The sequence below is a fragment of the Myotis nattereri genome (assembly GCF_964212035.1).
Source record: "Myotis nattereri genome assembly, chromosome: Y".
Lineage (NCBI taxonomy): Eukaryota > Metazoa > Chordata > Mammalia > Chiroptera > Vespertilionidae > Myotis > Myotis nattereri.
In genome coordinates this window covers 708,223-733,388 of record NC_138094.1, presented here as the reverse complement: position 1 = coordinate 733,388, position 25,166 = coordinate 708,223, and the positions used below count along the sequence as shown (strand labels likewise).

Sequence of the window (25,166 nt, the reverse complement as noted above, 5' to 3'; positions counted from 1 at the left end):
AGGGGCGATCAGGCAGGCAGGTGAGTGGTTAGGGGCGATCAGGCAGGCAGGTAGAGTGGTTAGGGACGATCAGGCAGGCAGGTAGAGTGGTTAGGGGTGATCAGGCAGGCAGGTAGAGTGGTTAGGGGCGATCAGGCAGGCAGGTAGAGTGGTTAGGGGCGATCAGGCAGGCAGGTAGAGTGGTTAGGGACGATCAGGCAGGCAGGTAGAGTGGTAAGGGACGATCAGGCAGGCAGGTGAGTGGTTAGGGGCGATCAGGCAGGCAGGTAGAGTGGTTAGGGACGATCAGGCAGGCAGGTAGAGTGGTTAGGGACGATCAGGCAGGCAGGTAGAGTGGTTAGGGGCGATCAGGCAGGCAGCAGGAGAGTGGTTAGGGGCGATCAGGCAGGGAGGTAGAGTGGTTAGGGGTGATCAGGCAGGCAGAGTGGTTAGGGGTGATCAGGCAGGCAGGTAGAGAGGTTAGGGGTGATCAGGCAGGTGAGTGGTTAGGGGCCATCAGGCATGCAGGTGAGTGGTTAGGGGCCATCAGGCAGGCAGGTAGAGTGGTTAGGGGCGATCAGGCAGGCAGGTAGAGTGGTTAGGGGTGATCAGGCAGGGAAGTAGAGTGGTTAGGGGCGATCAGGCAGGCAGGAGGAGAGTGGTTAGGGGCGATCAGGCAGGGAGGTAGAGTGGTTAGGGGCGATCAGGCAGGCAGACAGGAGAGTGGTTAGGAGCCAGCTGCTCCCCGATTGCAAGAGGGATGTCCAACTGCCGGTTTAGGCCTGATCCTGCCTAAACCAGCAGTCGGATATCCCCCAAGGGATCCCGGATTGCGAGAGGGTGCCGGCTGGCCTGAGGGACACCCCACCCCCTCGTGCACGAATTTCATGCACGGGGCCTCTAGTATGTATATCAACAGAATCACACAATCCGTGAGTATGTACCTGTGCATGTGTGTGTGCGCGTGTGCATTGCGTCGTACGGTTTCGCCATTTTGCAGGTGAGTAGGGAGTAGAGAGAGCGATGTTCTATGTATTTCGCAAAATTCTTATTGCGATAACATATACTTACAGAATGTGCCAGAAGTAGAACATAAATTTAAAATGCTTTGAATGGCAAATTTTAAATTAGGGCTCAACAAAGAACATACACACACACACACACACACACACACACACACACACACACACACTAGAGGCCTGGTGCATGAACTTCATACACAGGCAGGGTCCCTAGGCCTGGCTGGTGATGAGGGCCGATCGGGGCCTGCCAGCTGCTGGCCGGGGCCTTAATTCATTCCGCGCCACCCCCTGGTGGTCAGTGCACGTCATAGCAAGCGAGCAATCGGTCCCCCGGTCGAACTCCCGCGGGGACAATTAGCATGTTAGGCTTTTATATATACAGATTTTTATTGATTTCAGAGAGGAAGGGAGAGGGAGAGAGAGAGAGAGAGATCCATGATGAGAGAGAATCATGGATCGGCTGCCTCCTGCACGCCCCCTACTGGGATGGAGCCCGCAACCCGGGCATGTGCCCTTGACCGGGAATGGAACCGTCACCTCCGGGTTCATAGGTCGACGCTAACCACTGAGCGACGCCGGCCAGGCTGCATTAATTACTTCTAAGCGAGGATGGCACAGCCAGCGAGGGTTTCTTGCCAAGTATTTCTCACTTATTTTTCATCCAGGAGCAAAATGGCTGGCTTCCCAATGAGGCCTTTGGACAAATGCTGGGGGAATGGATGCCAACGAGTCCTTCCTGGAAAATGGTATCATTGTCGCAGCCAACGGGCAAGTCCAGGCGCCTCGGGAAGCAATGGGCGGAGCTTGGCTTATGGTTCCTCCTCCTGGGGGTCCAGCTGAGTCCTTGGTGGGTCTGGCAAGCAGACATCCTGTTGAATGAATGAATGGGTGAATGAATGAATGGGTGAATGAATGAATGAGTGAGTGAATGAATGAATGAGAGAATGAATGAATGATTGACTGAGTGAATCAGTGAGTGAATGAGTGAATCAGTGAGTGAATGAGTGAATGAATGAGTGAGGGAATGAATGAATGAGTGAATGAATGAGTGAATCAGTGAGTGAATGAGTGAATGAATGAGTGAGGGAATGAATGAATGAGAGAATGAATGAATGAGTGAATGAATGAGTGAGTGAATGATTGAATCAGTGAGTGAATGAATGAATGAATGAGTGAGGGAATGAATGAATGAGTGAATGAGTGAGTAAATGAGTGAGTGAATGAGTGAATCATTGAATGAGTGAGTGAATGAATGAATGAGGGAATGAATGAGTGAGTGAATGAGTGAGTGAATGAATAAATGAGTGAATAAGTAAGTGAATGAATGAATGAGTGAGGGAATAAGTGAATGAATGAATTAAAATTGAAAGCAAGCCATTATCATTAGTACAATGTATCCTGGGGGGGGGGGGTGGCGGTCGCCTGGTCCAGGCAGGAGGGGGCGTCCCGTAGTCCCGGGAGGGAGTCCTTGGCGAGGTGGGTGACCCGCGTGGGTGGGGCCCGGGGAGGGGGCGGGGGAGGCCCCTTGGTTTGGGCGGGATCCGCGCTGGGGACGGGAGTTTTCGAACGGGGAGTTCGGGGGGAGGAGGGGGTGTTTGTCTGTGATCCTAGTTGGAGGTGGGGGTGTCCCTTTTCCCGGATTCGGGGGGTGGGGGTGCGTTTTGCGGGGACCCAGGCGGGGATCCTTGTCGGGCAGGGGCGGACCCGTGGTTTAGGGGCGGGGCTGCCGGTCTGGGTCGCGGCCCTGGCGGGGTTGAGGCGGGGCGGACGCGGGCCGGGGCGGGCCCTGGGCGGGCTCCCTCCGCCCTCCGGTGGGCCGGTCCCGGGCGGCCCAGGCCCCGGCGTGCGGCGCGGAACCGGAGGCCGGGCGGCCATGTCGCCTTTGTCTGCGGCGCGCGCGGCGCTGCGCGTCTACGCGGCGGGCGTGGCGGTGATGATGGCGCAGCTGCTGCGTCGCTGTCTCGGGGGCTTCACGGAGCCAGGTCAGCGGCCGGGGGGCGAGGGGGTGGCCGCGCGGAGCGGGGACCACCGGGGAGCGGCCGCCGCGTGGGCGACACCCGGCCGGGGCGTGGTCTTGGCCCCGCGTGACCTTGACTCCGGGGCGCGCCCGGGGAGGAGGGGCCGGGCCGAGCGCGCGCGCGCGCCTGGGGGTCGTGCGCCCTGGGGCCTCTCCAAACCCCGCGCGCGCGCGCCCTGGGCGCACAAGGTTCCAGCCCCGCGCATTCCCCCACCGCTGGGTGGGAGGCCTGGACTCCCCGAACCAGACCTCGAGCGGCGGCTGTCCGGTTCCATCGCGCCCCGCCTCCGCCCCTGGAACGGGGAAGGGGCGCGCGGCCCGGAGCCGTGGTCTCCAGCCCGGATGGCGTCGGACGGGCCTAGCGCGCGCAGGGCCCAGCGGCGGGTGTCGGGCAGGGGTGGGTGGGAAGGAGAACGTTTCGGTTCCAGGGGCAACTTTGTTTCTCTGCCGTTGGGGAGGCAACCGGGCCATCCGTTCTTGCAACTCGCGTGGGTCCGGGCGCGCGCACGGGGGTGGGCGGGGCTGAGCACCTGCACCGGGACCTGGTTGCAGGTGCCGTTAGTTCTGGGTCTTCAAACCCAGAAATCTTGCCAGTGGGTGGCCTGGGAGTCCTCTTACTCCCTAAGCCAGGGGTGGCCAGCGTGGGGCACCCGCCCCTCGGGGGGTCAATTTGATTTCTTTCTAAAATATATATTTATTTTATTTTTTATTTTTATTGCTTAAAGTATGACAAAGAGTATTACATATGTCACCTTTTTTTTTTCCCCCGCCCCTGACAATCCCCTGGCCTCCCCGACCCTAAAATATATTTTTATTGATTTCAGAGAGAAAGGGGGAGAGAGAGAGAGAGAAACATCCACGATGAGAGAGAATCATGGATCCGCTGCCTCCTGCACGCCCCCTACTGGTTGGGGATCGAGCCCCCAACCCGGGCCTGTGCCCTTGACCGGGAATCGAACCCGGGACCCTTCAGTCTGCAGGCGGACGCTCTATCCACTGAGCCACACCGGCCGGGGCCAATTTGATTTTTAAGGGAGGCAATTCGAGAATGAATTATGAACAGTGAGTTTTTTGCATTTCTTAGGGTCCTAGGGGGACCCCCTATACAGTATATAAATATCTAGTGTGACGTATTCATGCATTTCAGTTCTTTATTCTATGTCTTGAAACTTTATTGGATATTTTTTCCTGTCCCTTCATATTATTATTATTATTATTAAATATATTTTACTGATTTTTTACAGAGAGGAAGGGAGAGGGATAGAGAGTTAGAAACATCGATCAGCTGCCTCCTGCACATCTCCTACTGGGGATGTGCCCGCAACCCAGGTCCATGCCCTTGACCGGAATCGAACCCGGGACCCTTCCGTCCGCAGGCCGACGCTCTATCCACTGAGCCACACCGGTCAGGGTAGTGGTTCCCAACCTGCCTAAGGCCGCGACCCTTGAATACAGCTCCCCATGCTGTGGGGACCCCCAACCATAACATTATTCTCGTGGCTACGTCATCGCGGTCATGTTCCTGCTGTTACGAATCGTCATGGAAACATCTGATCTGCAGGATGGATTTTCATGGTGACACATGGAACATCATGAAAGCTCAGGGATCGATCACAAAACCAATATGTGATTATCGATGTGTTTTCCGACGGTCTGAGGCGACCCCTGGGAAAGGGCCGTTCGATCCCCAGAGGGGCCGCGACCCACAGGTTGAGAACCGCTGTTTCAGGGGGGACAGTAACTCTATTGGGAAACAGGTGCGGCTGGTTCCTCCGGGGCCTGAGGCCAGCGCTGTATTTCCTGTGTCATTTCAGCTTTCCTGCTTCCCCGTTCCGGGTCCCCCACCCCCTTTCCCTGTCCCCCCATCCCCCTCCCTCCCCTCCCCCCAGCAGTGCCTGGAACTTACCAGCTTGGCAGTGGGAGACGCATGGCCAATAGCCTGGATTATTGTGCAAATACTTTCCAATCCCGTTATTTCCCCATAGCAGGGTGGGTGTGTCCGGCCGCTCTGCACAGAAGTAAATATTTTGTTTTCTTTCTTTTTTTTAAAAAAAAACATATTTTATTGATTTTTTTACAGAGAGGAAGGGAGAGGGATAGAGAGTTAGAAGCATCCATGAGAGAGAGAAACATCGATCAGCTGCCTCCTGCACGCCCCCCACTGGGGATGTGCCCGCAACCCAGGTCCATGCCCTTGACCGGGAAATCGAACCCGGGACCCTTCAGTCCGCAGGCTGGCGCTGGTCTATCCACTGAGACACACCGGTCAGGGCTGAAGTAAATATTTTAAAATGAGTCCCTCTTTCCAGACCTCCGCTCAGGGCAAGAAATCCTTAAATTTGCCAAAGGCTAACTTTCATTTTTATTTATTTTTTTTTTATCTCACCCCAACCCCTCCACCCGCCCCACCCTCACCTTCCCTCCTAGGACAATGGAATATTAAACTGTGGTCCTGTGAGTCTGGCCAGCGTGGCTCAGGGGTTGAGCATCGCCCTAGGAACCAGGAGGTCCCGGGTTCGATTCCCGGTCAAGGGCGCAGGCCCAGGTTGCGGGCTCGATCCCCAGCAGGGGAGCGTGCAGGGGGCAGCCGGACTATGATTCTCTCTCATCACGGATGTTTCTCTCTTTCTCTTTCCCTCTCCCTGCCTCTCTGAGATCCATAAAAATATATTTTTTAAAAAGCAGCCACATTAAAAAAAAAAAGAAATTTCAAAGGAAACATGGTTAAAAGATAAACCCTGAGTCTGGGCGGGGAATCCTTATTCGTGGGCCAGAAAGCGGTCATGTTATATCAAGATGAATGTCGGCGGCTTGTCTGTGGGGTTTGATAGACATAATTTTTAAAAATATACATTTTTATTGATTTCAGAGAGGCAGGGAGAGGGAGGGAGAGAGTTAGAAACATTCATGATGAGAGAGAAACATCGATCGGCTGCCTCCTGCACGCCCCCCACTGGGGATGTGCCCGCAACCCAGGTCCATGCCCTTGGCCGGGAAATCGAACCCGGGGCCCTTCAGTCCGCAGGCTGATGCTCTATCCACTGAGCCACACCAGCCAGGCCAGATGGACGTCATTTTAGAAACTGGACGGGGAGCGTCTCTTCGGGCTGCCAATGGCTTCCTGCCCCGTCCCTTTTCACCTCCTTCCCGTTTGCCTGGCTTGGATGTCATTTTGGTGGAGGAACCTTTGACCTTTGTCCTGGGCGGCGACCCCTTAGCCCTTTCAATTTTGGGTGAGAACCTGGAATTAGAGGGAAACCCGTCGCTATGACGCGCCCTGACCGCCAGGGGGCAGGCGCTCAGCGCATAAATATATAAAGGGTGTCCCAGAATTCACGCAAGAAGTAATTCTGATAGCAAACACAGGTTTAGGATTAAAAATTGTAAATTTTTTATTGATTCCTAAAGCAGACAGTCTAGGGTTATGGATGGAATAGCACTTCCGGTCAGTGGCCCGCAAGGCTTTGCTGGCACGTACGCACTCTTCTGTGGAAATTTTCCACGACCGATATGCGGCTGCTCAGACAGTAACAGTTCACGGTGCTCGCTATCGCGACATGGTGACCCATTTACCCAACATCCTATTCCATCCATAACCCTAGACTGTATCCCTTATGAATCCATAAAAAAATTTACAATTTTTAATGATACACCTGTGTTTCCTATCAAAATTACTTCTTGCGTGAATTTTGGGACACCCTTTATTTATTATTTTGTTTCCTTTTATTGAATAAGATATTACAAATGTGAAGGGACACCCTTTATTTTTTTTTTTAAAAAAAAGGGGGAGTCGTGGAGGGGGTGAGCCCAAGGGCCCTCCCGCAGTCGAGTGGATAAAAAAAAAGCCCTGGTTTCAAACTCAAAGGCACACACAAGCCAGATAAACAAGGTTTGCGTGTACGTGGCCGCAAAAAAACAAAACCCCCAAAGCTTCCATTTGCCTAGAAACGTAGGTTTCTTCCCATAGAGACGTGCTGGGTTACAAAGGGCTGAAATCAAGGAGTCGTCGCGAACATGAAACAATACAGCAATTGAATAAAAAATGAATGTGGCCCTGGCCGGTGTGGCTCAGTGGATAGAGCGTCGGCCTGCGGACTGAAGGGTCCCGGGTTCGAATCCCGGTCCAGGGCATGGACCTGGGTTGCGGGCACATCCCCAGTGGGGGGTGTGCAGGAGGCGGCTGATCGATGCTTCTCTCTCATCGATGTTTCTAACTCTCTATCCCTCTCCCTTCCTCTCTGTAAAAAAATCAATAAAATATATTTTTTAAAAAATAAATAAAAAATAAAAAATGAATGTGTCTCCCTGAACATGAACCCACCAGACCCTGAGTAACGACACCAATGAATGAGCGTCAGGCCCGTAAACCTGTTTTTCTCGAACCCCCGAAATCGAGATATTTTCCCGTTGCGCACCCCAAGCAAGTCAGCCCGAGATGAAGGACGCGGTCATCGGCCTCTAGAACATTCGCCGCTGGTATTTGTGGAGAGAAACGGTGCCCCTGGCGGAAGGGACATGAATTCCACACGACGAGAGTCATCGGTCATTGGCGAACGCTGTAGTTCCTTACGAATAATTACGTCTAACAGGATAGTGTAAAAATTAAGGGACGAAATTGCTATTTATTACAATGTTCCTGACATACTGTCCTATTGGCCGGGAGCAGAAATATTCGTCGTTGTTGGCTGGCGGGCCGCGGGCGTTGCATGTGCTCGATCTAAACCGTGGAATAGTATACAGCCCTGAAAAAGGTGGATCTGTTACCCTTTGAGACGGCCCGGAGGGACCTGGAGAGCAGGAGGCTGAGTGAGATAAGCCGGTCGGAGAAAGACACGTATCCCATGGCCGCGCTCATCGGTGGAAGCTAAGGGACCAAATAAACGGATGAACAAAATAGATAATAATTTCAGCAAAAAAGAATTTTTTTTAAATTTATTTTTTATTGTTGATTTCGGAGAGGAAGGGAGAGGGGGAATCATGGACCAGCTGCCTTCTGCACGCTCCCTACTGGGGATCGAGCCGGCAACCCAGGCACGTGCCCTCGACCGGAATCGAACCCGGGACCCTTCCGTCCTGAGGCCGACGCTCTATCCACTGAGCCAAACCAGCCAGGGCTAAAAGAATTATTTCAAAAAAAAATTAGCTCTAACCAGTGTAGCTCAGTGGGTAGCGCGTCGGCCTGCGGACTGAAGGGTCCCGGGTTCGATTCCAGTCAAGGGCATGTACCTTGGTTGGGGGCACATCCCCAGTGGGGGGCGTGCAGGAGGCAGCTGATCGATGTTTCTCTCTCATCATCGATGTTTCTATCTCTCTATCCCTCTCCCTTCCTCTCTGTAAAAAATCAATAAAATATATTTAGAAAATAAATAAATAAAAAGAAAATTAAACACGGGCATAAAAAATGTTGGCTGTGCTCAAAATGGCCTACTTTCTTTTTTTATTTTTATTTTATTTTATTTTTGGGGGGTTCCCTGGCCTGGACTCGAACCCGCGACCTTTCAGCCCACAGGCCACTGCTCTATCCACTGAGCCACACCAGCCAGGGCTGAAAGAATTATTTAAAAAAAAAATAATTAAACACGGGAATAAAAAAAATGTTGGCTGTGCTCAAAATGGCCTACTTTCTTTTTTTTATTTTTATTTTATTTTATTTTTGGGGGGTTCCCTGGCCTGGACTCGAACCCGCGACCCTTCCGCCCACAGGCCCCCCGCTCTATCCACCGCGCCACACCAGCCGGGGGCGCGGCCCGTCTCCGATACCTTTTCACTGTGTGTCTGTCTGTCTTGCCGCCTCTCCCTAGGTCATCACGCCTGAGAGACTCCGGCGGCGGCGGCGGCGGCCCCGGGGGCACCCAGCTCAGACCCGGAGAGAGACGATGGAGCCCAAAACCCCCCCGGACCCCCATGCGCACCCCTCGGCGGCGTCATCATCATCATCATCATCGCCCTCGTCGGACCTCAAGCTGGTGGCGCACCCGCGCGCCAAGAGCAAAGTCTGGAAATACTTCGGCTTCGACACGGACGCGGCGGGCTGCATCCTCCAGTGGAAAAAAATCTACTGCCGCATCTGCCGGGCCCAGATCGCCTACTCGGGCAACACCTCGAACCTTTCCTATCACCTGGAGAAGAACCACGCGGAGGAGTTCTGCGAGCTGGTCCAGAGCAACACGGCGCAGATGCGGGAGGCCTTCGCCACCGCCTTCTCCAAGCTCAAGCCGCTGCCGGACACAGCGGGGGCGGGGGCACAGCAGCAGGTGACGGCGCAGCAGCTGACGGCGCAGGACACGAGGCAGCAGGAGCTGACGGCGGCCGTCCTGGGGCTCATCTGCGAGGGGCTGTACCCCGCGTCCATCGTGGAGGAGCCCACGTTCCGCGCGCTCCTGCGGGCAGCCGACCCCTGGTACGAGCTGCCCGGGAGGAAATTCTTCAGCAAAGCCATCCCCGTGCGCTACGGAGCTGTCCGGGACGCGGTGCTGAAAGACCTCTCCAAAGCCCCCTGGTGCGCCATCACCTTGGAACACTGGAGAAGCCACCAGCAGAACCGGAACTACGTCACGCTGAACGCCCACTTTCTCAGCCTCGGCGGAGGCGCAGGGGGAGGCGGCAGCGGCGCGCCCCCCAAAGGCCCGTCCCCCGGACCCCCTGGGGTCCACGGTTACGGCTCCCGCTGCCTCAAGACATTCGAGGTCCCGGACGAAAACGCCGCGGAGACCATGACGCGCGTCCTCTACGAAGCCTTCATCGACTGGGGCGTGGGCGCCAAGGTGTCCGCGGCCACCACCGACGGCGGGAAGGACGTGGCCAAAGCCTGCGCGCTCCTCGACGTGCCCGTGCACCTGCGCTGCCTGGGGCGCGCGTTCGACGCCGCCATCCAGCGCGCGTTCCAGCTGCCCAAGCTGCGCGCGCTGCTGGCGCGGTGCCGGCGGCTCGTGGAGTATTTCCAGCAGTCGCCCGTGGCCAGGTACCTGCTGTTGGAAAAGCAGAAACAGCAGCAGCAGCCGCACTGCATGCTGGTGAGCGACCGTGTGGCCTGGTGGGGCGCCACTCTGGCCATGCTGACGCGCCTCAGGGAGCAGCAGTTCGCCGTGGCCGCGGTGCTGGTGGAAGACAGCAACAGCCACCACCTCATGCTGGACGCGGCCGAGTGGGCCGGCATCGAGGCGCTCGCGGGCCTCCTGCAGCCCTTCAAGCAGGTGGCCGACATGCTCTGCGCCTCCCGGTACCCCACCATCAGCGTGGTCAAGCCCCTCTTGCACATGCTGCTCAACACCACGCTCAGCGCCCGGGAGCTGGACTCCAAGGAGGTCAGCATGGCCAAGGAGCTCATCGCGCAGGAGCTGGCGCGCACCTACCAGGAGGCGCCCGAGGTGGACATGTTCCTCAACGTCGCCACCTTCTTGGACCCGCGCTACAAGAAGCTCCCGTTCCTGTCCGCCTTGGAGAGGCAGCAGGTGGAGAGCCGCGTGTTGGAGGAAGCCAAGGGCCTCCTGGAAAAGATGAAGGAAGGCGGGCATCAGGGCGCGGAGGAGCAGCTGTACGGGGCGCCCGAGGAGCCCCCTGAAAAGAAACCCGCGCCCCCGTGCGCCACAGCCCCGAGCGCCCCGCCTCCGTGCGCCATGCCTCCGTGCGCCATGACGCAGCCGCCGCTGGCACCGCCGCCGCCCTCCAGCGTCATCAACAACATGTTGGCGGAGATTTTCTGCCCGCAGGCGGGGGCCGCGGAGGACCAGGAGGAGAGGCACGCGCAGCTGCTGGAGGAACTGAGCAACTTCAAGTCGCAGAAGGTCTTGGGGCTCGACGAGGACCCCCTGAAATGGTGGTGCGAGCGCCAGGCGCTGTTCCCGGTGCTGCCCAAGGTCCTGCAGAAATACTGGTGCGTCGCGCCCACGTGTGCGCCCCCGGAGCGCCTCTTCGGACCCGCGGCCGCCGTGGTGCGCGCCAAGCGGAACCGCCTGGCCCCCGCGCGTGTGGACGAGCAGGTGTTTCTGTACGAGAACGCGCGTGGCAGTGGCGGCGGGACGGAGCCGGAGCCCGAGGAGGAGGAGGAGGGGGAGTGGGGGCTGGACCACGAGCCGGTGGTGACGTTTGGGGACGCGGTGAACAGCGGGTTCTTTGGGGGCCGGGACAGCGGCTTGGTGTAGCCACAGGGGAACGGAGGGGAGGCGGTCTTGGGGGGTCACGCTTTGATATAAATACGGACCCCCTCTCCCCCCAAAGCTGGCTGGCGTGGCTCAAGCATTGAGTCAGGAACCCAGGGGTCCCCAGTTCCATTCCCAGTTCCAACCAGGGCGCATGGCCTGGTTGCGGGCTCCATCCCCAGTGGGGGGCGTGCGGGAGGCAGCCGGTTCATGATTCTCTCTCCTCATGGATGTTTCTCTCTCTCTCTCTCTCTCTCTCTCTCTCTCCCTCTCCCTTCCTCTCTGAAATCAATAAAAATATTTAAACAAACAAGACGGTCTACAGATGATGTGTCATGGGATTGTGCCTCTAAAACCTGAATAATTTTGTTGGCCAGTGTCACCCCCAACACGTTCAATAAAATGGAAAAGGATTTTTGAAAGTATATCTGAGCCCGGCCAGTCTGGCTCAGTGGTTGAGCGTCGACCTAGGAACCAGGAGGTCAGGGTTCGATTCCCGGTCAAGGGCACAGGCCCGGGGATGCGGGCTCCATCCCCAAACAGTTGGGGGCGTGCAGGAGGCAGCCGGTCCATGATTCTCTCTCATCATTAATATTCTATCTCTGCCTCCCTTCCTCCCTGAAATCAATAAAAAATATATAATTTTTTTTTAAAATAAAAGGAAATGTGATAAGGAAAGATGGGGTTTCTGGGGTGCGCGTTTGGCACGATACGAATTTTCTGTGGCATCCACTCGAGTTTCAGCAAAAGGGGCCTAACCGATACCTGTTCCCAGGGTCCACTTTGAAGTTGTCCATCTGCAGCCGGCCCAACGGAACCGGGAAGGGAGGTACCACTTTCGGTTCAAGAAACCCAAACGCGCACAAGTCACGGCCTCCCGTGCGTGGAGAGTCTGGCGGAAATCTGAGAAACACGGCAGCTATGGGCGGAGGTTGACGAAACCAGGCCGCTCCCTAAGCCCGAACCCTGAATCTTAACCCTGAATCTAAACCCTAACCCTCTATCTGAACCCTAAATCTAAACCCTAAACCTAACCCTGATCTAAATCCTAAACCCTAGCCCTGACCCAAACCCAAACCCAAACCCTAAACCCAACCCTAACCCTAAACCTAACCCTGATCTAAATCCTAAATCCTAGTCCTGACCCAAACCCTGAACCCCAGCCCAAACCCTAAACCCAACCCTAAAACCTAACCCAAACCCTAAACCCAGCCCTAAAACCTAACCCAAACCCTAAACCCAGCCCTAAAACCTAACCCAAACCCTAAATCCAACCCTAAAACCTAACCCAAACCCTAAACCCAAACCTAAAACCTAACCCAAACCCTAAACCCAACCCTAAAACCTAACCCAAACCCTAAACCCTAGCCCTAAATCCTAGCCCGAACCCAAACCCTAAACTTTAAACCTAACTCTAAATCCTAATCCTAAACCCTTACCCTAAACCTAACCCTAAACCCTAAACCTAACCCAAACCCTAAATCTTAAACCTAACCCTAAATCCTAACCCTAAACCTTTACCCTAACCCTAACCCAAACCATAAACCCTAGCCCTAACCCAAACCCTAAACTCTAGCCCTAATTCAAACCCTAAACCTTAAATCTAACCCTAAACCCTAAACCTAACCCAAACCCTAAACCCTAAACCTAACCCTAAACCCTAGCCCTAATTCAAACCCTAAACCCTAAACCTAACCCTAAACCCTAGCCCTAACCCAAACCCTAAACTCTAGCCCTAATTCAAACCCTAAACCTTAAATCTAACCCTAAATCCTACTCCTAAACCATAACCGAAATCCTAACCCTAAACCCTTACCCTAACCCAAACCATAAACCCTAAACCTAACCCTAAACCCTAGCCCTCACCCAAACCCTAAATCTTAAACCTAACCATAAACCCTAGCCCTCACCCAAACCCTAAACCCTAATCCTAACCCAAACCCCAAACCTAACCCTAAACTCTACCCCTAATTCAAACCCTAAACCCTAATCCTAACCCTTCACCTTAAATCAAACCCTAAACCCAAACCCTAAACCCTAACCTAAATTCTAACACGAAACCGTACACTTTAAGCCTAACTCTAGCCCTAACCCGGAACCCTGAACCCTAGTCCTAACACGGAGGCTTAAGATTTCCCCGTTATGGTCTGGACACAGAACAAGGCTGTCCCCCCAAAAATTGGAGCTCCGCCCACTTCCTTTTGCCTCACTCCGTACCCCCATATCCCCCCTCGTCCTGACCACTTATCTCTCTGAGTGTAACATCAGTGTCCTTTCAACAATCCTATAGAGCAAAAGCCTAATATGCTAAGTGTCCAGTCGTCCGTTCAACCAATCAAAGTGTAATATGCTAATGAGATGCTAAGGCCGCTCAAACGCCTGCTATGACGTGCACTGACCACCAGGGGGCAGACAGTCGACGGGTCGACCAGTCGCTATGATGTGCACTGACCACCAGGGGGCAATCAACCGTCTGACGAGTCGCTATGACATGCACTCACCACCAGGGGGCAGAGAGTTGACTGGTCGTCGAGTCGCTATGACATGCACTGACCACCAGGGGGCAATCAACCGTCTGACGAGTCGCTATGACATGCACTGACCACCAGGGGGCAGTCGACCATCTGACAAGTCGCTATGACATGCACTGACCACCAGGGGGCAGACGCTCCAACTAGTAGGTTAGCTTGCTGCCAGGCTGAGGTTCCCACCTGTGCACGAATTCGTGCACCGGGCCTCTATTGCCCTATAAAATGGGGGGAAAAAATAAAAACACCAAAAAAACACATCCCACGATATCCTATAAATGGAGACCTACTCAAAGGAACCCTTTCGAATTTGCTTTTTATTTTTATTTTGTATTTTTTCCACTTGGTGCAATTACCTTCAGGTTCATCCACGTGATTGCTGGAACAATGTTTGCTGGCTTTCTTTGGAATAACGCCTGTATTAAGTCCCTGTAAGAGGATAAGATCTTTCTATGATAAATAAGGGTGCATTGATGTTTTTTAATATATTTTTTTATTGTCTAAAGTTTTACAGATGGATTTTATTTTTTAAATATCTCTTTAGCTCGACCGGCGTGGCTCAGTGGTTGAGCATCGACCTATGAACCAGGATGTCGGGGTTCGATTCCCGGTCAAGGGCATGGGCCCGGGTTGTGGGCTCGATTCCCAGTAGGGGGCGCGCAGGAGGCAGCCGGTCCATGATTCTCTCTCATCATGGACGTTTCTATCTCTCCCTTCCTGTCTGAATTCAAATAAAAATATATATATATATTTTAAAAAGTGTGTATACATGTTTCTGGAACGCCCAGGTATATATTTCCTGTAAAGGTGTACCCAGGAGTCTCACCCGTGCCGATAAACACTATACATTAATTTTTCCGGACTTTTGAGCGAATCTTTTTGGCGGCATATTCTAGCAGATTCTCCCAAAGACATAAGTATGGGTGGGATCAGACATTATCAGGGATATTTCTGCCAGATCTAATCACTCATAGTCATTGAAGGTATGATAGTCACGCCTCCCCAATGGCAAATAATATAATTGCAAAAAATATATATATTTTTTATTGATTTCAGAGAAGAAGGGAGACAGAGGTAGAAATATTAATGATGAGAGAGAATCATGGATCGGCTGCCTCTTTCACGCCCCCTACTGGTTGGGGATGGAGCCTGTAACCTGGGCATGTGCCCTCGACCGGGAATCGAACCCGGGACCTCCTGGTTCATAGCAGGACGCTCACCACTGAGCCACACCGGCCAGGCACCAACGATTCTTGATGTTTGCGATTCCGTGGCTTTGGAATGGGAGTCCAATCAGGACCCCAGGTAACGGACTGTGGCCGCCGTTGGCATCCCATACCCACTGGGGGGGCTGCATCCTGACCCAGGCGTGTCCTCAACCCTTCCACCTCACTCTTATTTCATTTTGATTCTTTCTTCCACTTTCACAGTCTTCCCCCGGCAGCCCGGACGCGTTGCCATAGTGACGGGAGGCACGGAGGGAATCGGCTTGGCGACCTGCAGGCGCCTGGCGCTCCTTGAAATGCACGTGATCATAGGTAAGGGCCTTGACACCGACTCACGCACATCCTGTAGAATAAACGTCTAATAGGCTAAGTGTCCGGTCGGCCGGTCGGCCAGTCAACCAATCAAAGCGTCATATGCAAATGATATGCTAAGGTCCCTCAACCGCTTGCTGTGACGTGCACTGACCACCAGGGGGCAGACAGTTGATCGGTCGACCGGTCGCTATGACGTGCACTGACCACCAGGGGGCAGACAGTCGACTGGTCGACCAGTCGCTGTGACGTGCACTGACCACCAGGGGGCAGACACTCAATCCTGCTCAACACAGGGGGCGAGTCCAGTGGCAGAAATCGAACCCGGGAACCTTCAGTCCGCAGGCCGACGCTCTATCCACTGAGCCACACTGGCTAGGGCTTTTTTTTTTATCATTCTTAATAGATAATCCTATGCAATAAAAAGCTAATATGCACATTGTCCCCTCGACCAGGAGTTCAACCAGGAGTTGGAACAGGGGGTGGGGCCGGCCAGCCAACCGCCCCGGGCCCTCCCCATGGCCAGTCCCACCCCCGATCGGACCCCTCCACCCTGATTGGGCGGGCAAGCCAGACCCCACCTGAGCACGAATTCGTTCACCGGGCCTCTAGCCATGTAACGTTTAACCAGGAGTCTGCGCCTTGTATGGGCCAATAATGGATATTTTTATCGGTCTGTGTGGCAATAGTCACCTTCGGCCTGAGAGTAGCAATGGCTCCCGAACCCAGCAGTTCTCAACCTGTGGGTCGCCACCCCTTTGGGGGCCAACACCCCTTTCCCAAGGGTCGCCTCAGACCCTCGGAAAACACATCTATAATCACATATTGTTTTTGTGATCGATCGCTGTGCTTTCGTGATGTTCCATGTGTCACCATGAAAATCCATCCTGCAGATCAGATGTTTCCAGGACGATTCGTAACAGCAGGAACATGACAGCGATGACGCGGCCACGAGAATAATGTTATGGTTGGGGGTCCCCACAGCATGGGGAGCTGTGTTCAAGGGTCGTGGCCTGAGGAAGGTTGGGAACCACTGACATAGATAGATATATAGATATAGATATAGATATAGATATAGATATAGATATAGATATAGATATATAGATGATATAGATATAGATATAGACATAGATATATAGATGATGTAGATATAGATATAGATGATATAGATATAGATATAGATGATATAGATATACATAGATATAGATGATATAGATATAGATATAGATATAGATGGTATAGATATAGATTAGATATAGATATAGATGATATAGATATAGATATAGATGATATAGATATTGATAGATATAGATATAGATGATATAGATATAGATATAGATGATATAGATATAGATATAGATATAGATATAGATGATATAGATATAGATGATATAGATATAGTGATGACGTAGCCACGAGAATAATGTTATGGTTGGGGGTCCCCACAGCATGAGGAGCTGCATTCAAGGGTCACGGCGTTAGGAAGGTTGAGAACCGCTGCTCTAACCAATACTTTAACTCCATCAGATGTCAGTTCAGATTTGGCTTCTAGTTTCGGGTCAAAGTCTTCTTATTTTTTTTTTCTTTTTTGTTAATCTTCACCAGAAGATATTTTTTTTATTCCCGTTGCGATTTCAGATAGAACGGAAGGGCAGGAGGGAGAGAGAGAGAGAGAGAGAGAAAGAGAGAGAGAGAGAGAGAGAGAGAGAGAGAGAGAGAGGCCCAGTGCACAAAATTCATGCACAGGTAGGGTCCCTAGACGCTGCCAGCTGCCCCCCCAGAGCGCCTCCCTTCCCCCGGCCGCCTGCCACTGTCGGCAAAATAAAATAGAATAAAAAATAATAAAATAAAATAATGATAATAAAATAAATAAATAAATTACATAACAGAAAATAAGTAAAAAAAATACAACGAAATAATAATAACCTAAAATAATAAAGTAACAGAACGAATGAAATGAAAGGAGGTCGCTGACTGTTGCTTCTCTTCCCCGTCAGCCGGGAACGACGCCGCGAAAGGCCGCGAGGTCGCGAGGAGGATCAGAGAGGAGACGGGGAACCAGAAAGGTAGGGCTGGTGGCGATGGCCCCTCTTGCGTCCTGTCCCCAGAGGACGGGCAGGCTGGCGGGCGCGGCCTGCAGGGGGCGCTGTCTCCTTTATGCGCTATTCTTTGGGGGATTTTTTTTTTTTACAAACTCTACATGAATGAAAAACACACAAAATAAGATCGTTTGAAGAATAATTCACCCGCCCTCGCTCGCACACCTACCCAGGAAGGGATTGGGGGTTTTGGGGGGGGCTCATCTGTGGCTGTTTAAATAGTTTTAAGTGGCCCCAGCCCCAGCGCGTCCAACTCAAAGGCGAACACGGGGCCAGATAAGCCAGGTTGACGTGGAAAAAAAACGAAAGCTTTCGTTTTCACGGAAAACGTAGATTTATTCCGATGGAGACCCGCTGAAGGCAAAGGGCTGAGATTAAGAGTCGTCGTGAACATAAAATAATAGAGCATTTTAATGAAAATGAATATATTTTCCTTGAACATGAGCACACCAGACGCTGAATAACAACGTCAATGAATAAACGTCACGCGAATAAACCTGCTTTTCTCCTTCTCCGCAAGCGAGATATGTTCCGTTTCGCACACCCAGCAGGTCAGTCCCAGACGAAGGGCGCGGCCATCGGCTGCTAGGACATTCGCTGCCGGTATCAGTGGGGAGAGATGGTGCGCCTGCACGTGAGGGAAATGAATGCAACGCGAAGAGAGGCCCTCAATTTTAAAAAATTAAGCAATAAAATTGATTAAAATTGATAAATTAAAATCAATGTTATTGATTTTAGAGGAGACAACCTATATATGGCATATATAGGTTGGAGAAGTTCTAGAAGGCGGTTGGAGAATGTTCTAGAAGGCGGTTGGAGAACGTTCTAGAAGGTTGGAGAATGTTCTAGAAGGTGATTGTAGAATGTTCTAGAAAGCGGGGAATGTTCTAGAAGGTGATTGTAGAATGTTCTAGAAAGCGGTTGACGAATGTTCTGGAAGGCGGTTGTAGAATGTTCTAGAAGGCGGTTGGAGAACGTTCTAGAAGGCGGTTGGAGACCGTTCTAGAAGGCGGTTGGAGAACGTTCTAGAAGGCGGTTGGAGAATGTTCTAGGTGATTGTAGAATGTTCTAGAAAGCAGTTGACGGATGTTCTAGAAGGTGATTGTAGAATGTTCTAGAAGGTGGTTGACGAATGTTCTAGAAGGCGGTTGTAGAATGTTCTAGAAGGCGGTTGGAGATGTTCTAGAAGGTGGTTGTAGAATGTTCTAGAAGGCGGTTGACGAATGTTCTAGAAGGCGGTTGTACAATGTTCTAGAAGGCGGTTGACAAATGTTCTAGAAGGTGATTGTAGAATGTTCTAGAAGGTGGTTGACAAATGTTCTAGAAGGCAGTTGGAGATGTTCTAGAAGGCTGTTGACAAATGTTCTAGAAGGCGGTTGGAGAATGTTCTAGAAGGCGTTGTTTAAATGACTTGGGGGCTTCCGTTGTGCCTGTTGAGGTTCAGGTTTGGCTGCAGGAAGCGAGGGATGAAATTCAGGGACGTGTCTTTGGCGGCGTTTGCTTTCTGGGGACGGGGACGGGCTGATATTTTCTTCCTTCGTTCTTGCCAGGGTGCTTGATTCTCTTACATTTGCAGCCAATGGTCTTGCTAACGTATCACAGAATCAGAAAGTAAAATACAAAGCAAACCCCACACCCAAAAAAAGAACAAAAAATTCAAACACTGCCCGGCTGGTGTGGCTCAGTGGTTAGCGTCGGCCGATGCACCAGGAGGTCCCGGGTTCGATTCCCAGGCAAAGGGCACAGGCCCGTCATAGATGTTTCTCTCTCTCTCTCTCCTTTCCTGTCTGACCGTCCCCGACTCCCCTTCTGCCCAATGGGGAGCCCAACCCCAGGCAGAGCCTGAAGTGACCGCATTGGGACCAGAACTAGGTCACCAGCATCTTCTCCCAAAATCTCCGACTCAGCCTTCCGGGGGCCAAGGTTGACTCAGCACAAACCCTCGCTCTGCAAAGTGGGGCAGAGGGTGGGGCGAATCGGACGGACAGATAACCCAGGCCCGGCCGGTGTGGCTCAGTGGTTGGGCGTCCACCCAGGAACCAGGAGGTCATGGGTTCGATTCCCGGCCAAGGGCACAGGCCCGGGTTGCGGGCTCCATCCCCAACCAGTAGGGGGCGCGCAGGAGGCGGCCGATCCATGATTCTCTCTCATCATGGATGTTTCTATCTCCCTTCCTCTCTGAAATCAATAAAAAATATATTTTTTAAAAAAAGAAAAATATTTTAAAATGCAGGGAGAGAAGCTTCCGATATCTTGATTCAACCCAATATCTTATCCTACGTTGATTGTCATTGTCATGTCGGCATAGCATATAAAGGTTGTCCCAAAATCCATGTGTACACACCTTATGAAAATACATATTTTTTAAATTGATATCAGAAGGAAGGGAGAGGGAGAGAGAGAGAGAAACATCCATGATGAGAGAGAATCATGGACCGGCCGCCTCCTGCACGCCCCTGACTGGAGATCGAGCCCCCAACCCGGGCCTGTGCCCTTGACTGGGAATCGAACCCGGGACCCTTCAGTCCGCCGGCTGACACTCTATCCACTGAGCAATACAGGCTAGGGCTTTAAAAGATATATATGTTGCCCTGACCGGTGTGGCTCAGTGGATAGAGCGTCGGCCTGCGGACTGAAGGGTCCCGGGTTCGATTCCGGTCAAGGGCATGGACCTGGGTTGCGGGCACATCCCCAGTGGGGGGCGTGCAGGAGGCGGCTGATCGATGTTTCTCTCTCATCGATGTTTCTAGCTCTCTATCCCTCTCCCTTCCTGTCTGTAAAAAATCAATAAAATATACTTTTTAAAAAATATAAATGTATATATATATATGTTTTTATTAACTTCAGAGAGAAAGGGAGAGGGAGAGAGAGATAGAAGCATCCATGATGAGAGAGAATCATGGACCAGCCGCGTCTTGCACGCCCCCTACTGGTTGGGGATGGAGCCCGCAACCCGGGCCTGTGCCCTGACCGGGAATCGAACCCGGGACCTTCTGGTTCCTAGGTGGATGCTCAACCCCTGAGCCACACCATCCAGGGTGCCATTAACTGTTGCTTTTTCCCCCACACACACACACGGGCCAATGATCCCCCCCAAATGCAAATGAACCCCATTGATTTTCATTTCATTTTTACTTTAATTTTTTAAAAATATATTTTATTGATTTTTTTACAGAGAGGAAAGGAGAGAGATAGAGAGTTAGAAATATCGACGAGAGAGAAACATCGATCAGCTGCCTCCTGCACACCCCCCACTGGGGATGTGCCCGCAACCCAGGTCCATGCCCTTGACCGGGAATCGAACCCGGGACCCTTCAGTCTGCAGGCCAGCGCTCTAGCCACTGAGCCAACCCGGCCAGGGCTGGTTTTCATTTTACTAGAATCAGAAAACTTCAGTGATCATGACGCACAGGCCACGGTACCATGCAGACGCTGGGACGTGACTGCTCGCTGTGTTGGGGGGACCGTGTCGCCCCAAATCCACCAACATCTAAAAAAATAAAATCCTACGAAAAACCTGGTTCTGTTTTTCCAGCGAGCGACGTGTCTCTTTGAGGCTGGATTTTCTCCAGCAAAAACAACAGATGGTGGCAGACTGGATGCAGACGTCGACTAGAATCCTCTCATTTTTTTGGCTTTTTCTTTAAAATATATTTTTACTGGAGTTCAAAGAGGAAGAGAGAAAGAGAAACATCCACGAGGAGAGAGAATCATGGACCGGCCGCCTCCTGCACACCCCCCACTGGGGATCGAACCCGCAACGAAGGCACATGCCCTTGACCGGGAATCGAACTCGGGACCTCCTGGTTCCTAGGTCGACGCTCAACCCCTGAGCCACACCAGGCGGACTGCATAGATTTTTAGAGAGAGTGGAAGGAAGGGAGGGAGGGAGGGAGAGAGAGTCATGGAACCCACAACCCTCCAATATGCGGCCGACGCTGTAACCACTGAGCCATGCCAGCCAGGGCGTAAAAAAAGCATATATATTTATATTTTATTTCAGCACCAACATTCAGGGACAGAAATGGCCCTGTCTTACGGTTTTGCAAACGCGTGTTTGCAGAAAAGACGGCAGGATTCTTGTCGACGTCTTCATCCCGTCTGTTGTTGGTGTAACAGAAAATCCACACTCGCAGACATGTCGCTGGGGAATGGGCTGCTATTTTCCTTTAAATATGTATTCCAGTAACAGGGTAATATGCTAATTAGACCAGACATCTTCCGGGCGTCCTTCCAGGCAAAGCCACGGTGGCGGGGGCTGAGGCAGAGGCTATTAGGAGCGACCAGGTTGGCAGGGGAGGGCAGTTAGGGACGATCAGGCTGGCAGGGGAGAGCAGTTGGGGCGATCAGGCCGGCAGGGAAGGGCAGTTAGGGGCGATCAGGCCGGCAGGGGAGGGCGGTTAGGGGCGATCAGGCCGGCAGGGGAGGGCGGTTAGGGGCGATCAGGCCGGCAGGGGAGGGCGGTTAGGGGCGATCAGGCCGGCAGGGGAGGGCGGTTAGGGGCGATCAGGCCGGCAGGGGAGGGCGGTTAGGGGCGATCAGGCCGGCAGGGGAGGGCGGTTAGGGGCGATCAGGCCGGCAGGGGAGGGCGGTTAGGGGCGATCAGGCCGGCAGGGGAAGGCAGTTAGGGGCGATCAGGCAGGCAGGGGAGAACAGTTAGGGCCGATCAGGCCGGCAGGGGAGAGCGGTTAGGGGCGATCAGGCCGGCAGGGGAGAGCGGTTAGGGGCGATCAGGCCGGCAGGGGAGGGCGGTTAGGGGCGATCAGGCCGGCAGGGGAGGGCAGTTAGGGGCGATCAGGCAGGCAGGGGAGAACAGTTAGGGGCGATCAGGGCGGCAGGGGAGGGCGGTTAGGGGCGATCAGGCCGGCAGGGGAGAGCGGTTAGGGGCGATCAGGCCGGCAGGGGAGGGCGGTTAGGGGCGATCAGGCCGGCAGGGGAGGGCGGTTAGGGGCGATCAGGCCGGCAGGGGAGGGCAGTTAGGGGCGATCAGGGCGGCAGGGGGGAGCAGTTAGGGGGGTTCAGGCCGGCAGGGGAGGGCAGTTAGGGGCGATCAGGCCGGCAGGTGAGTGGTTAGGAGCCAGCGTTCCCAGATTGGGAGAGGGTTGTCTGACTGCCAGCAGTTGGACATCCCCCGAGGGGTCCCAGAATTCAGACGGTGCAGGCCAGGCTGAGGGACACCCCCACCCCAACCCCATGCATGAATTTCGTGCACCGGGCCTCTAGTATTATTATTGATTTCAGACAAAGAAAGAGAGAGAGAGACAGAGGACAGAGAGAAACATCCACGATGAGAGAGAATCATGCATCGGCTGCCTCCTGCATGCCCCCTCGTGGAGGACTGTTTAGGTAGCTCTTCCTCGTCGGCCTGCAGACTTGAAGGGTCCCAGGTTCGAGTCCCGACCTCTTTGCCCTGTATCTTCTCTTCCCTCCATCAGAACCCATCTGTCCAATTTGGGTTGTATTTTTTTCCACGGATGTTCGGCCTCTCGCTGTGAGAGACCCAAGATGGCTCATCTGACCTGCCCTTCGTCCTGGCTAAGGGATTGTTCTGAGGCTCCAGACACTGACTCACAGTCACATGCAGGGCGATAGCATTGCTCTTGGGCCATCGGCCTGCAGTTTCCAACTGTGTCTCTCTCTTTTTGAAAATGTTCTCATGGCCCTGGCTGCTGTGGCTCAGTGGATAGAGCGTCGGCCTGCGGACTGAAGGGTCCTGGGTTCGATTCCAGGTCCAGGGCATATGCCTGGTTTGCGGGTTCAATCCCCAGCAGGGGGCGTGCAGGAGGCAGCCGATGCATGATTCTCTCTCATCATGGACGTTTCTGTCTCTCTCTCTCTCCCTCTCCCTTCCTCTCTGAAATCAATAAAAATATATTTTAAAAATGTTTTTATGGATTTCAGAGAGGAAAGGAGAAGGGAGAGAGAGAGAGAGAGAGAGAAGCAAGAATGATGACAGAGAATCATGGACCGGCCGCCTCCTGCACGCCCCCTACTGGGGATGGAGCCCGCAACCCGGGCCTGTGCCCTTGACCTGGAATCGAACCCGTAACCTCCTGGTTCACAGGTCGACGCTCAACCCCTAGGCCAGGCCGGCCAGGCTGTTTGTATTTATTTATTTTTATTTATTTATTTTTTATTTTTTGCCCAGAATCTTATTTTTTTTCTTTTTCGCCCGAAATAGCTGAGCCATCACGCGGAAGGTTGACAATGGGCGACGCTCCCTCCTAACCTTGAAGCCAATGACCCTGGTGGCATGGACTAGCCGTCCCCTGGTTCTCATTTCTTTCCGCGTCGGCCATAAAAACCATCTATTTCTCTCTCTCTCTTTCACGGCCAATGTACTCTAGACGACATGACTGGGGCTGACAGCCGGCTGCCACAATGCTCTCCGCTGTTTGAAACACACACACACACCCCCCCCCCCAAAAAAAAAAAGAAAAACAGCCCTGGCCGGTGTGGCTCAGTGGTTAGAGCGTCGGCCTGCGGACTGAAGGGTCCCGGGTTCGATTCCAGGTCAAGGGCATGTATCTCGGTGGCAGGCTCCTCCCTGGCCCGGGGGCCCTGGTCGGGGCGTGTGCAGGAGGCAACCCATCCATGTGTGTCTCGCCCCACAACCCGGGAATCGAACCCGGGACCTCCTGGTTTAGGGGGTGACGCTCATGGGTTGAGCCCCACCAGCCAGACGAATCCATTTTTTTTTTTTTTGAGCTGAGATTAGAGGCAGCGTCACCACGAGAGCGTGGATCATGGAACGGGCGCTTTGTCCCGGGGAGAGAAAATTAAGCCCTAATTGAAGGCAGAAGGAGACGCTCTGAATCCACAGGCCTCTCTCTCCGTAATTAATTTCTGAAAGGAAGGAAATCTCAATGCCTTGCCCCCGGGTGAATAGCTCCATCATTATGTATTTTTTTCATTAGATTTTTTTTTTTTTTTTTTTGCATTTTCTGGCTCTTCCGTTTCAAAGGCCTGTCATTAAATTCATCAAAGTACTTCTTCAGCGTCTCATTGGTAATTATCGAAACAGGAGAGGCCTGGTGCATGAATTCGTGCACCGGTGGGGTCCCTCGGCCTGGCTGCGGGGATCGGGCCGAAACTGGCTCCCCGACATCCCCTGAGGGGTCCCGGATGGCGAGAGGGCGGGTCTCGGGTGACGCACCCCGGAATCAGGCTCCCTCCTCTGTGGTTCTGGGTGCGTCGCCCGAGAAACAAAGCTGCCAAGTTATCACAGCTCCTGCAATGAGTGTCTGCCCCCTGGTGGTCAGTGCGTGTCATAGCAACCAGTCGGAGCATCTGCCCCCTGGTGGTCAGTGCGTGTCATAGCAACCAGTCGGAGCGTCTGCCCCCTGGTGGTCAGTGTGTGTCATAGCTACCAGTCAGAGCGTCTGTCCCCTGGTGGTCAGTGCGTGTCATAGCTACCAGTCGGAGCATCTGCCCCCTGGTGGTCAGTGTGTGTCATAGCTACCAGTCGGGAGTGTTTGCCCCCTGGTGGTCAGTGCGTGTCATAGCTACTGTCCAGAGCGTCTGCCCCCTGGTGGTCAGTGCGCGCCATAGCTACTCATCATACAGTCGAATGGGCTTAGGCTTTTATATATATAGATGCTCTGTTCCGTGTAGGAGCCAAACAGACTGTGCCAAGAAGACATGATAGCCCAGCCAGCATGACTCAGCCATTGAGCACTGACCTATGAACCAGGAGGTCAGGGTTCGATTCCCAGTCAAGGGCACAGGCCCAGGTTGCAGGCTCCATCCCCAGTAGGGGGCATGCAGGAGGCAGCCGGTCCATGATTCTCTCTCATCACTGATGTTTCTATTTCTCTCTCCTTCTCCATTCCTCTCTGAAATCAA

General features: G+C 53.1%; 2 protein-coding genes across 5 annotated transcripts in view; both read left to right on the top strand.

Annotated features, from left to right (window-relative positions):
- Positions 1-2,844: 2,844 nt before the first annotated feature.
- The window catches only part of LOC308512208 (polyprenol dehydrogenase-like), a 36,647-nt gene continuing 14,325 nt past the window's right edge, over positions 2,845-25,166 (top strand). For 3 of the 4 annotated variants that reach the window (XM_081082004.1, XM_081082005.1, XM_081082003.1), the window contains exons 1-3: positions 2,845-2,983; positions 15,115-15,222; positions 17,220-17,288. In XM_081082004.1, coding sequence (XP_080938130.1) covers positions 2,875-2,983; positions 15,115-15,222; positions 17,220-17,288 — 286 coding nt within the window. In that variant the 5' untranslated portion in view covers positions 2,845-2,874. The remainder of the gene's footprint in view (positions 2,984-15,114; positions 15,223-17,219; positions 17,289-25,166) is intronic. The other variant, XM_081082006.1, reaches the window with a different exon arrangement.
- LOC308512206 (E3 SUMO-protein ligase ZBED1-like) lies at positions 8,503-11,453 on the top strand. Its single transcript, XM_081082002.1, has one exon. The coding sequence runs from the start codon at positions 8,895-8,897 to the stop codon at positions 11,157-11,159; it is 2,265 nt and encodes a 754-aa protein (XP_080938128.1). The 5' UTR covers positions 8,503-8,894; the 3' UTR covers positions 11,160-11,453.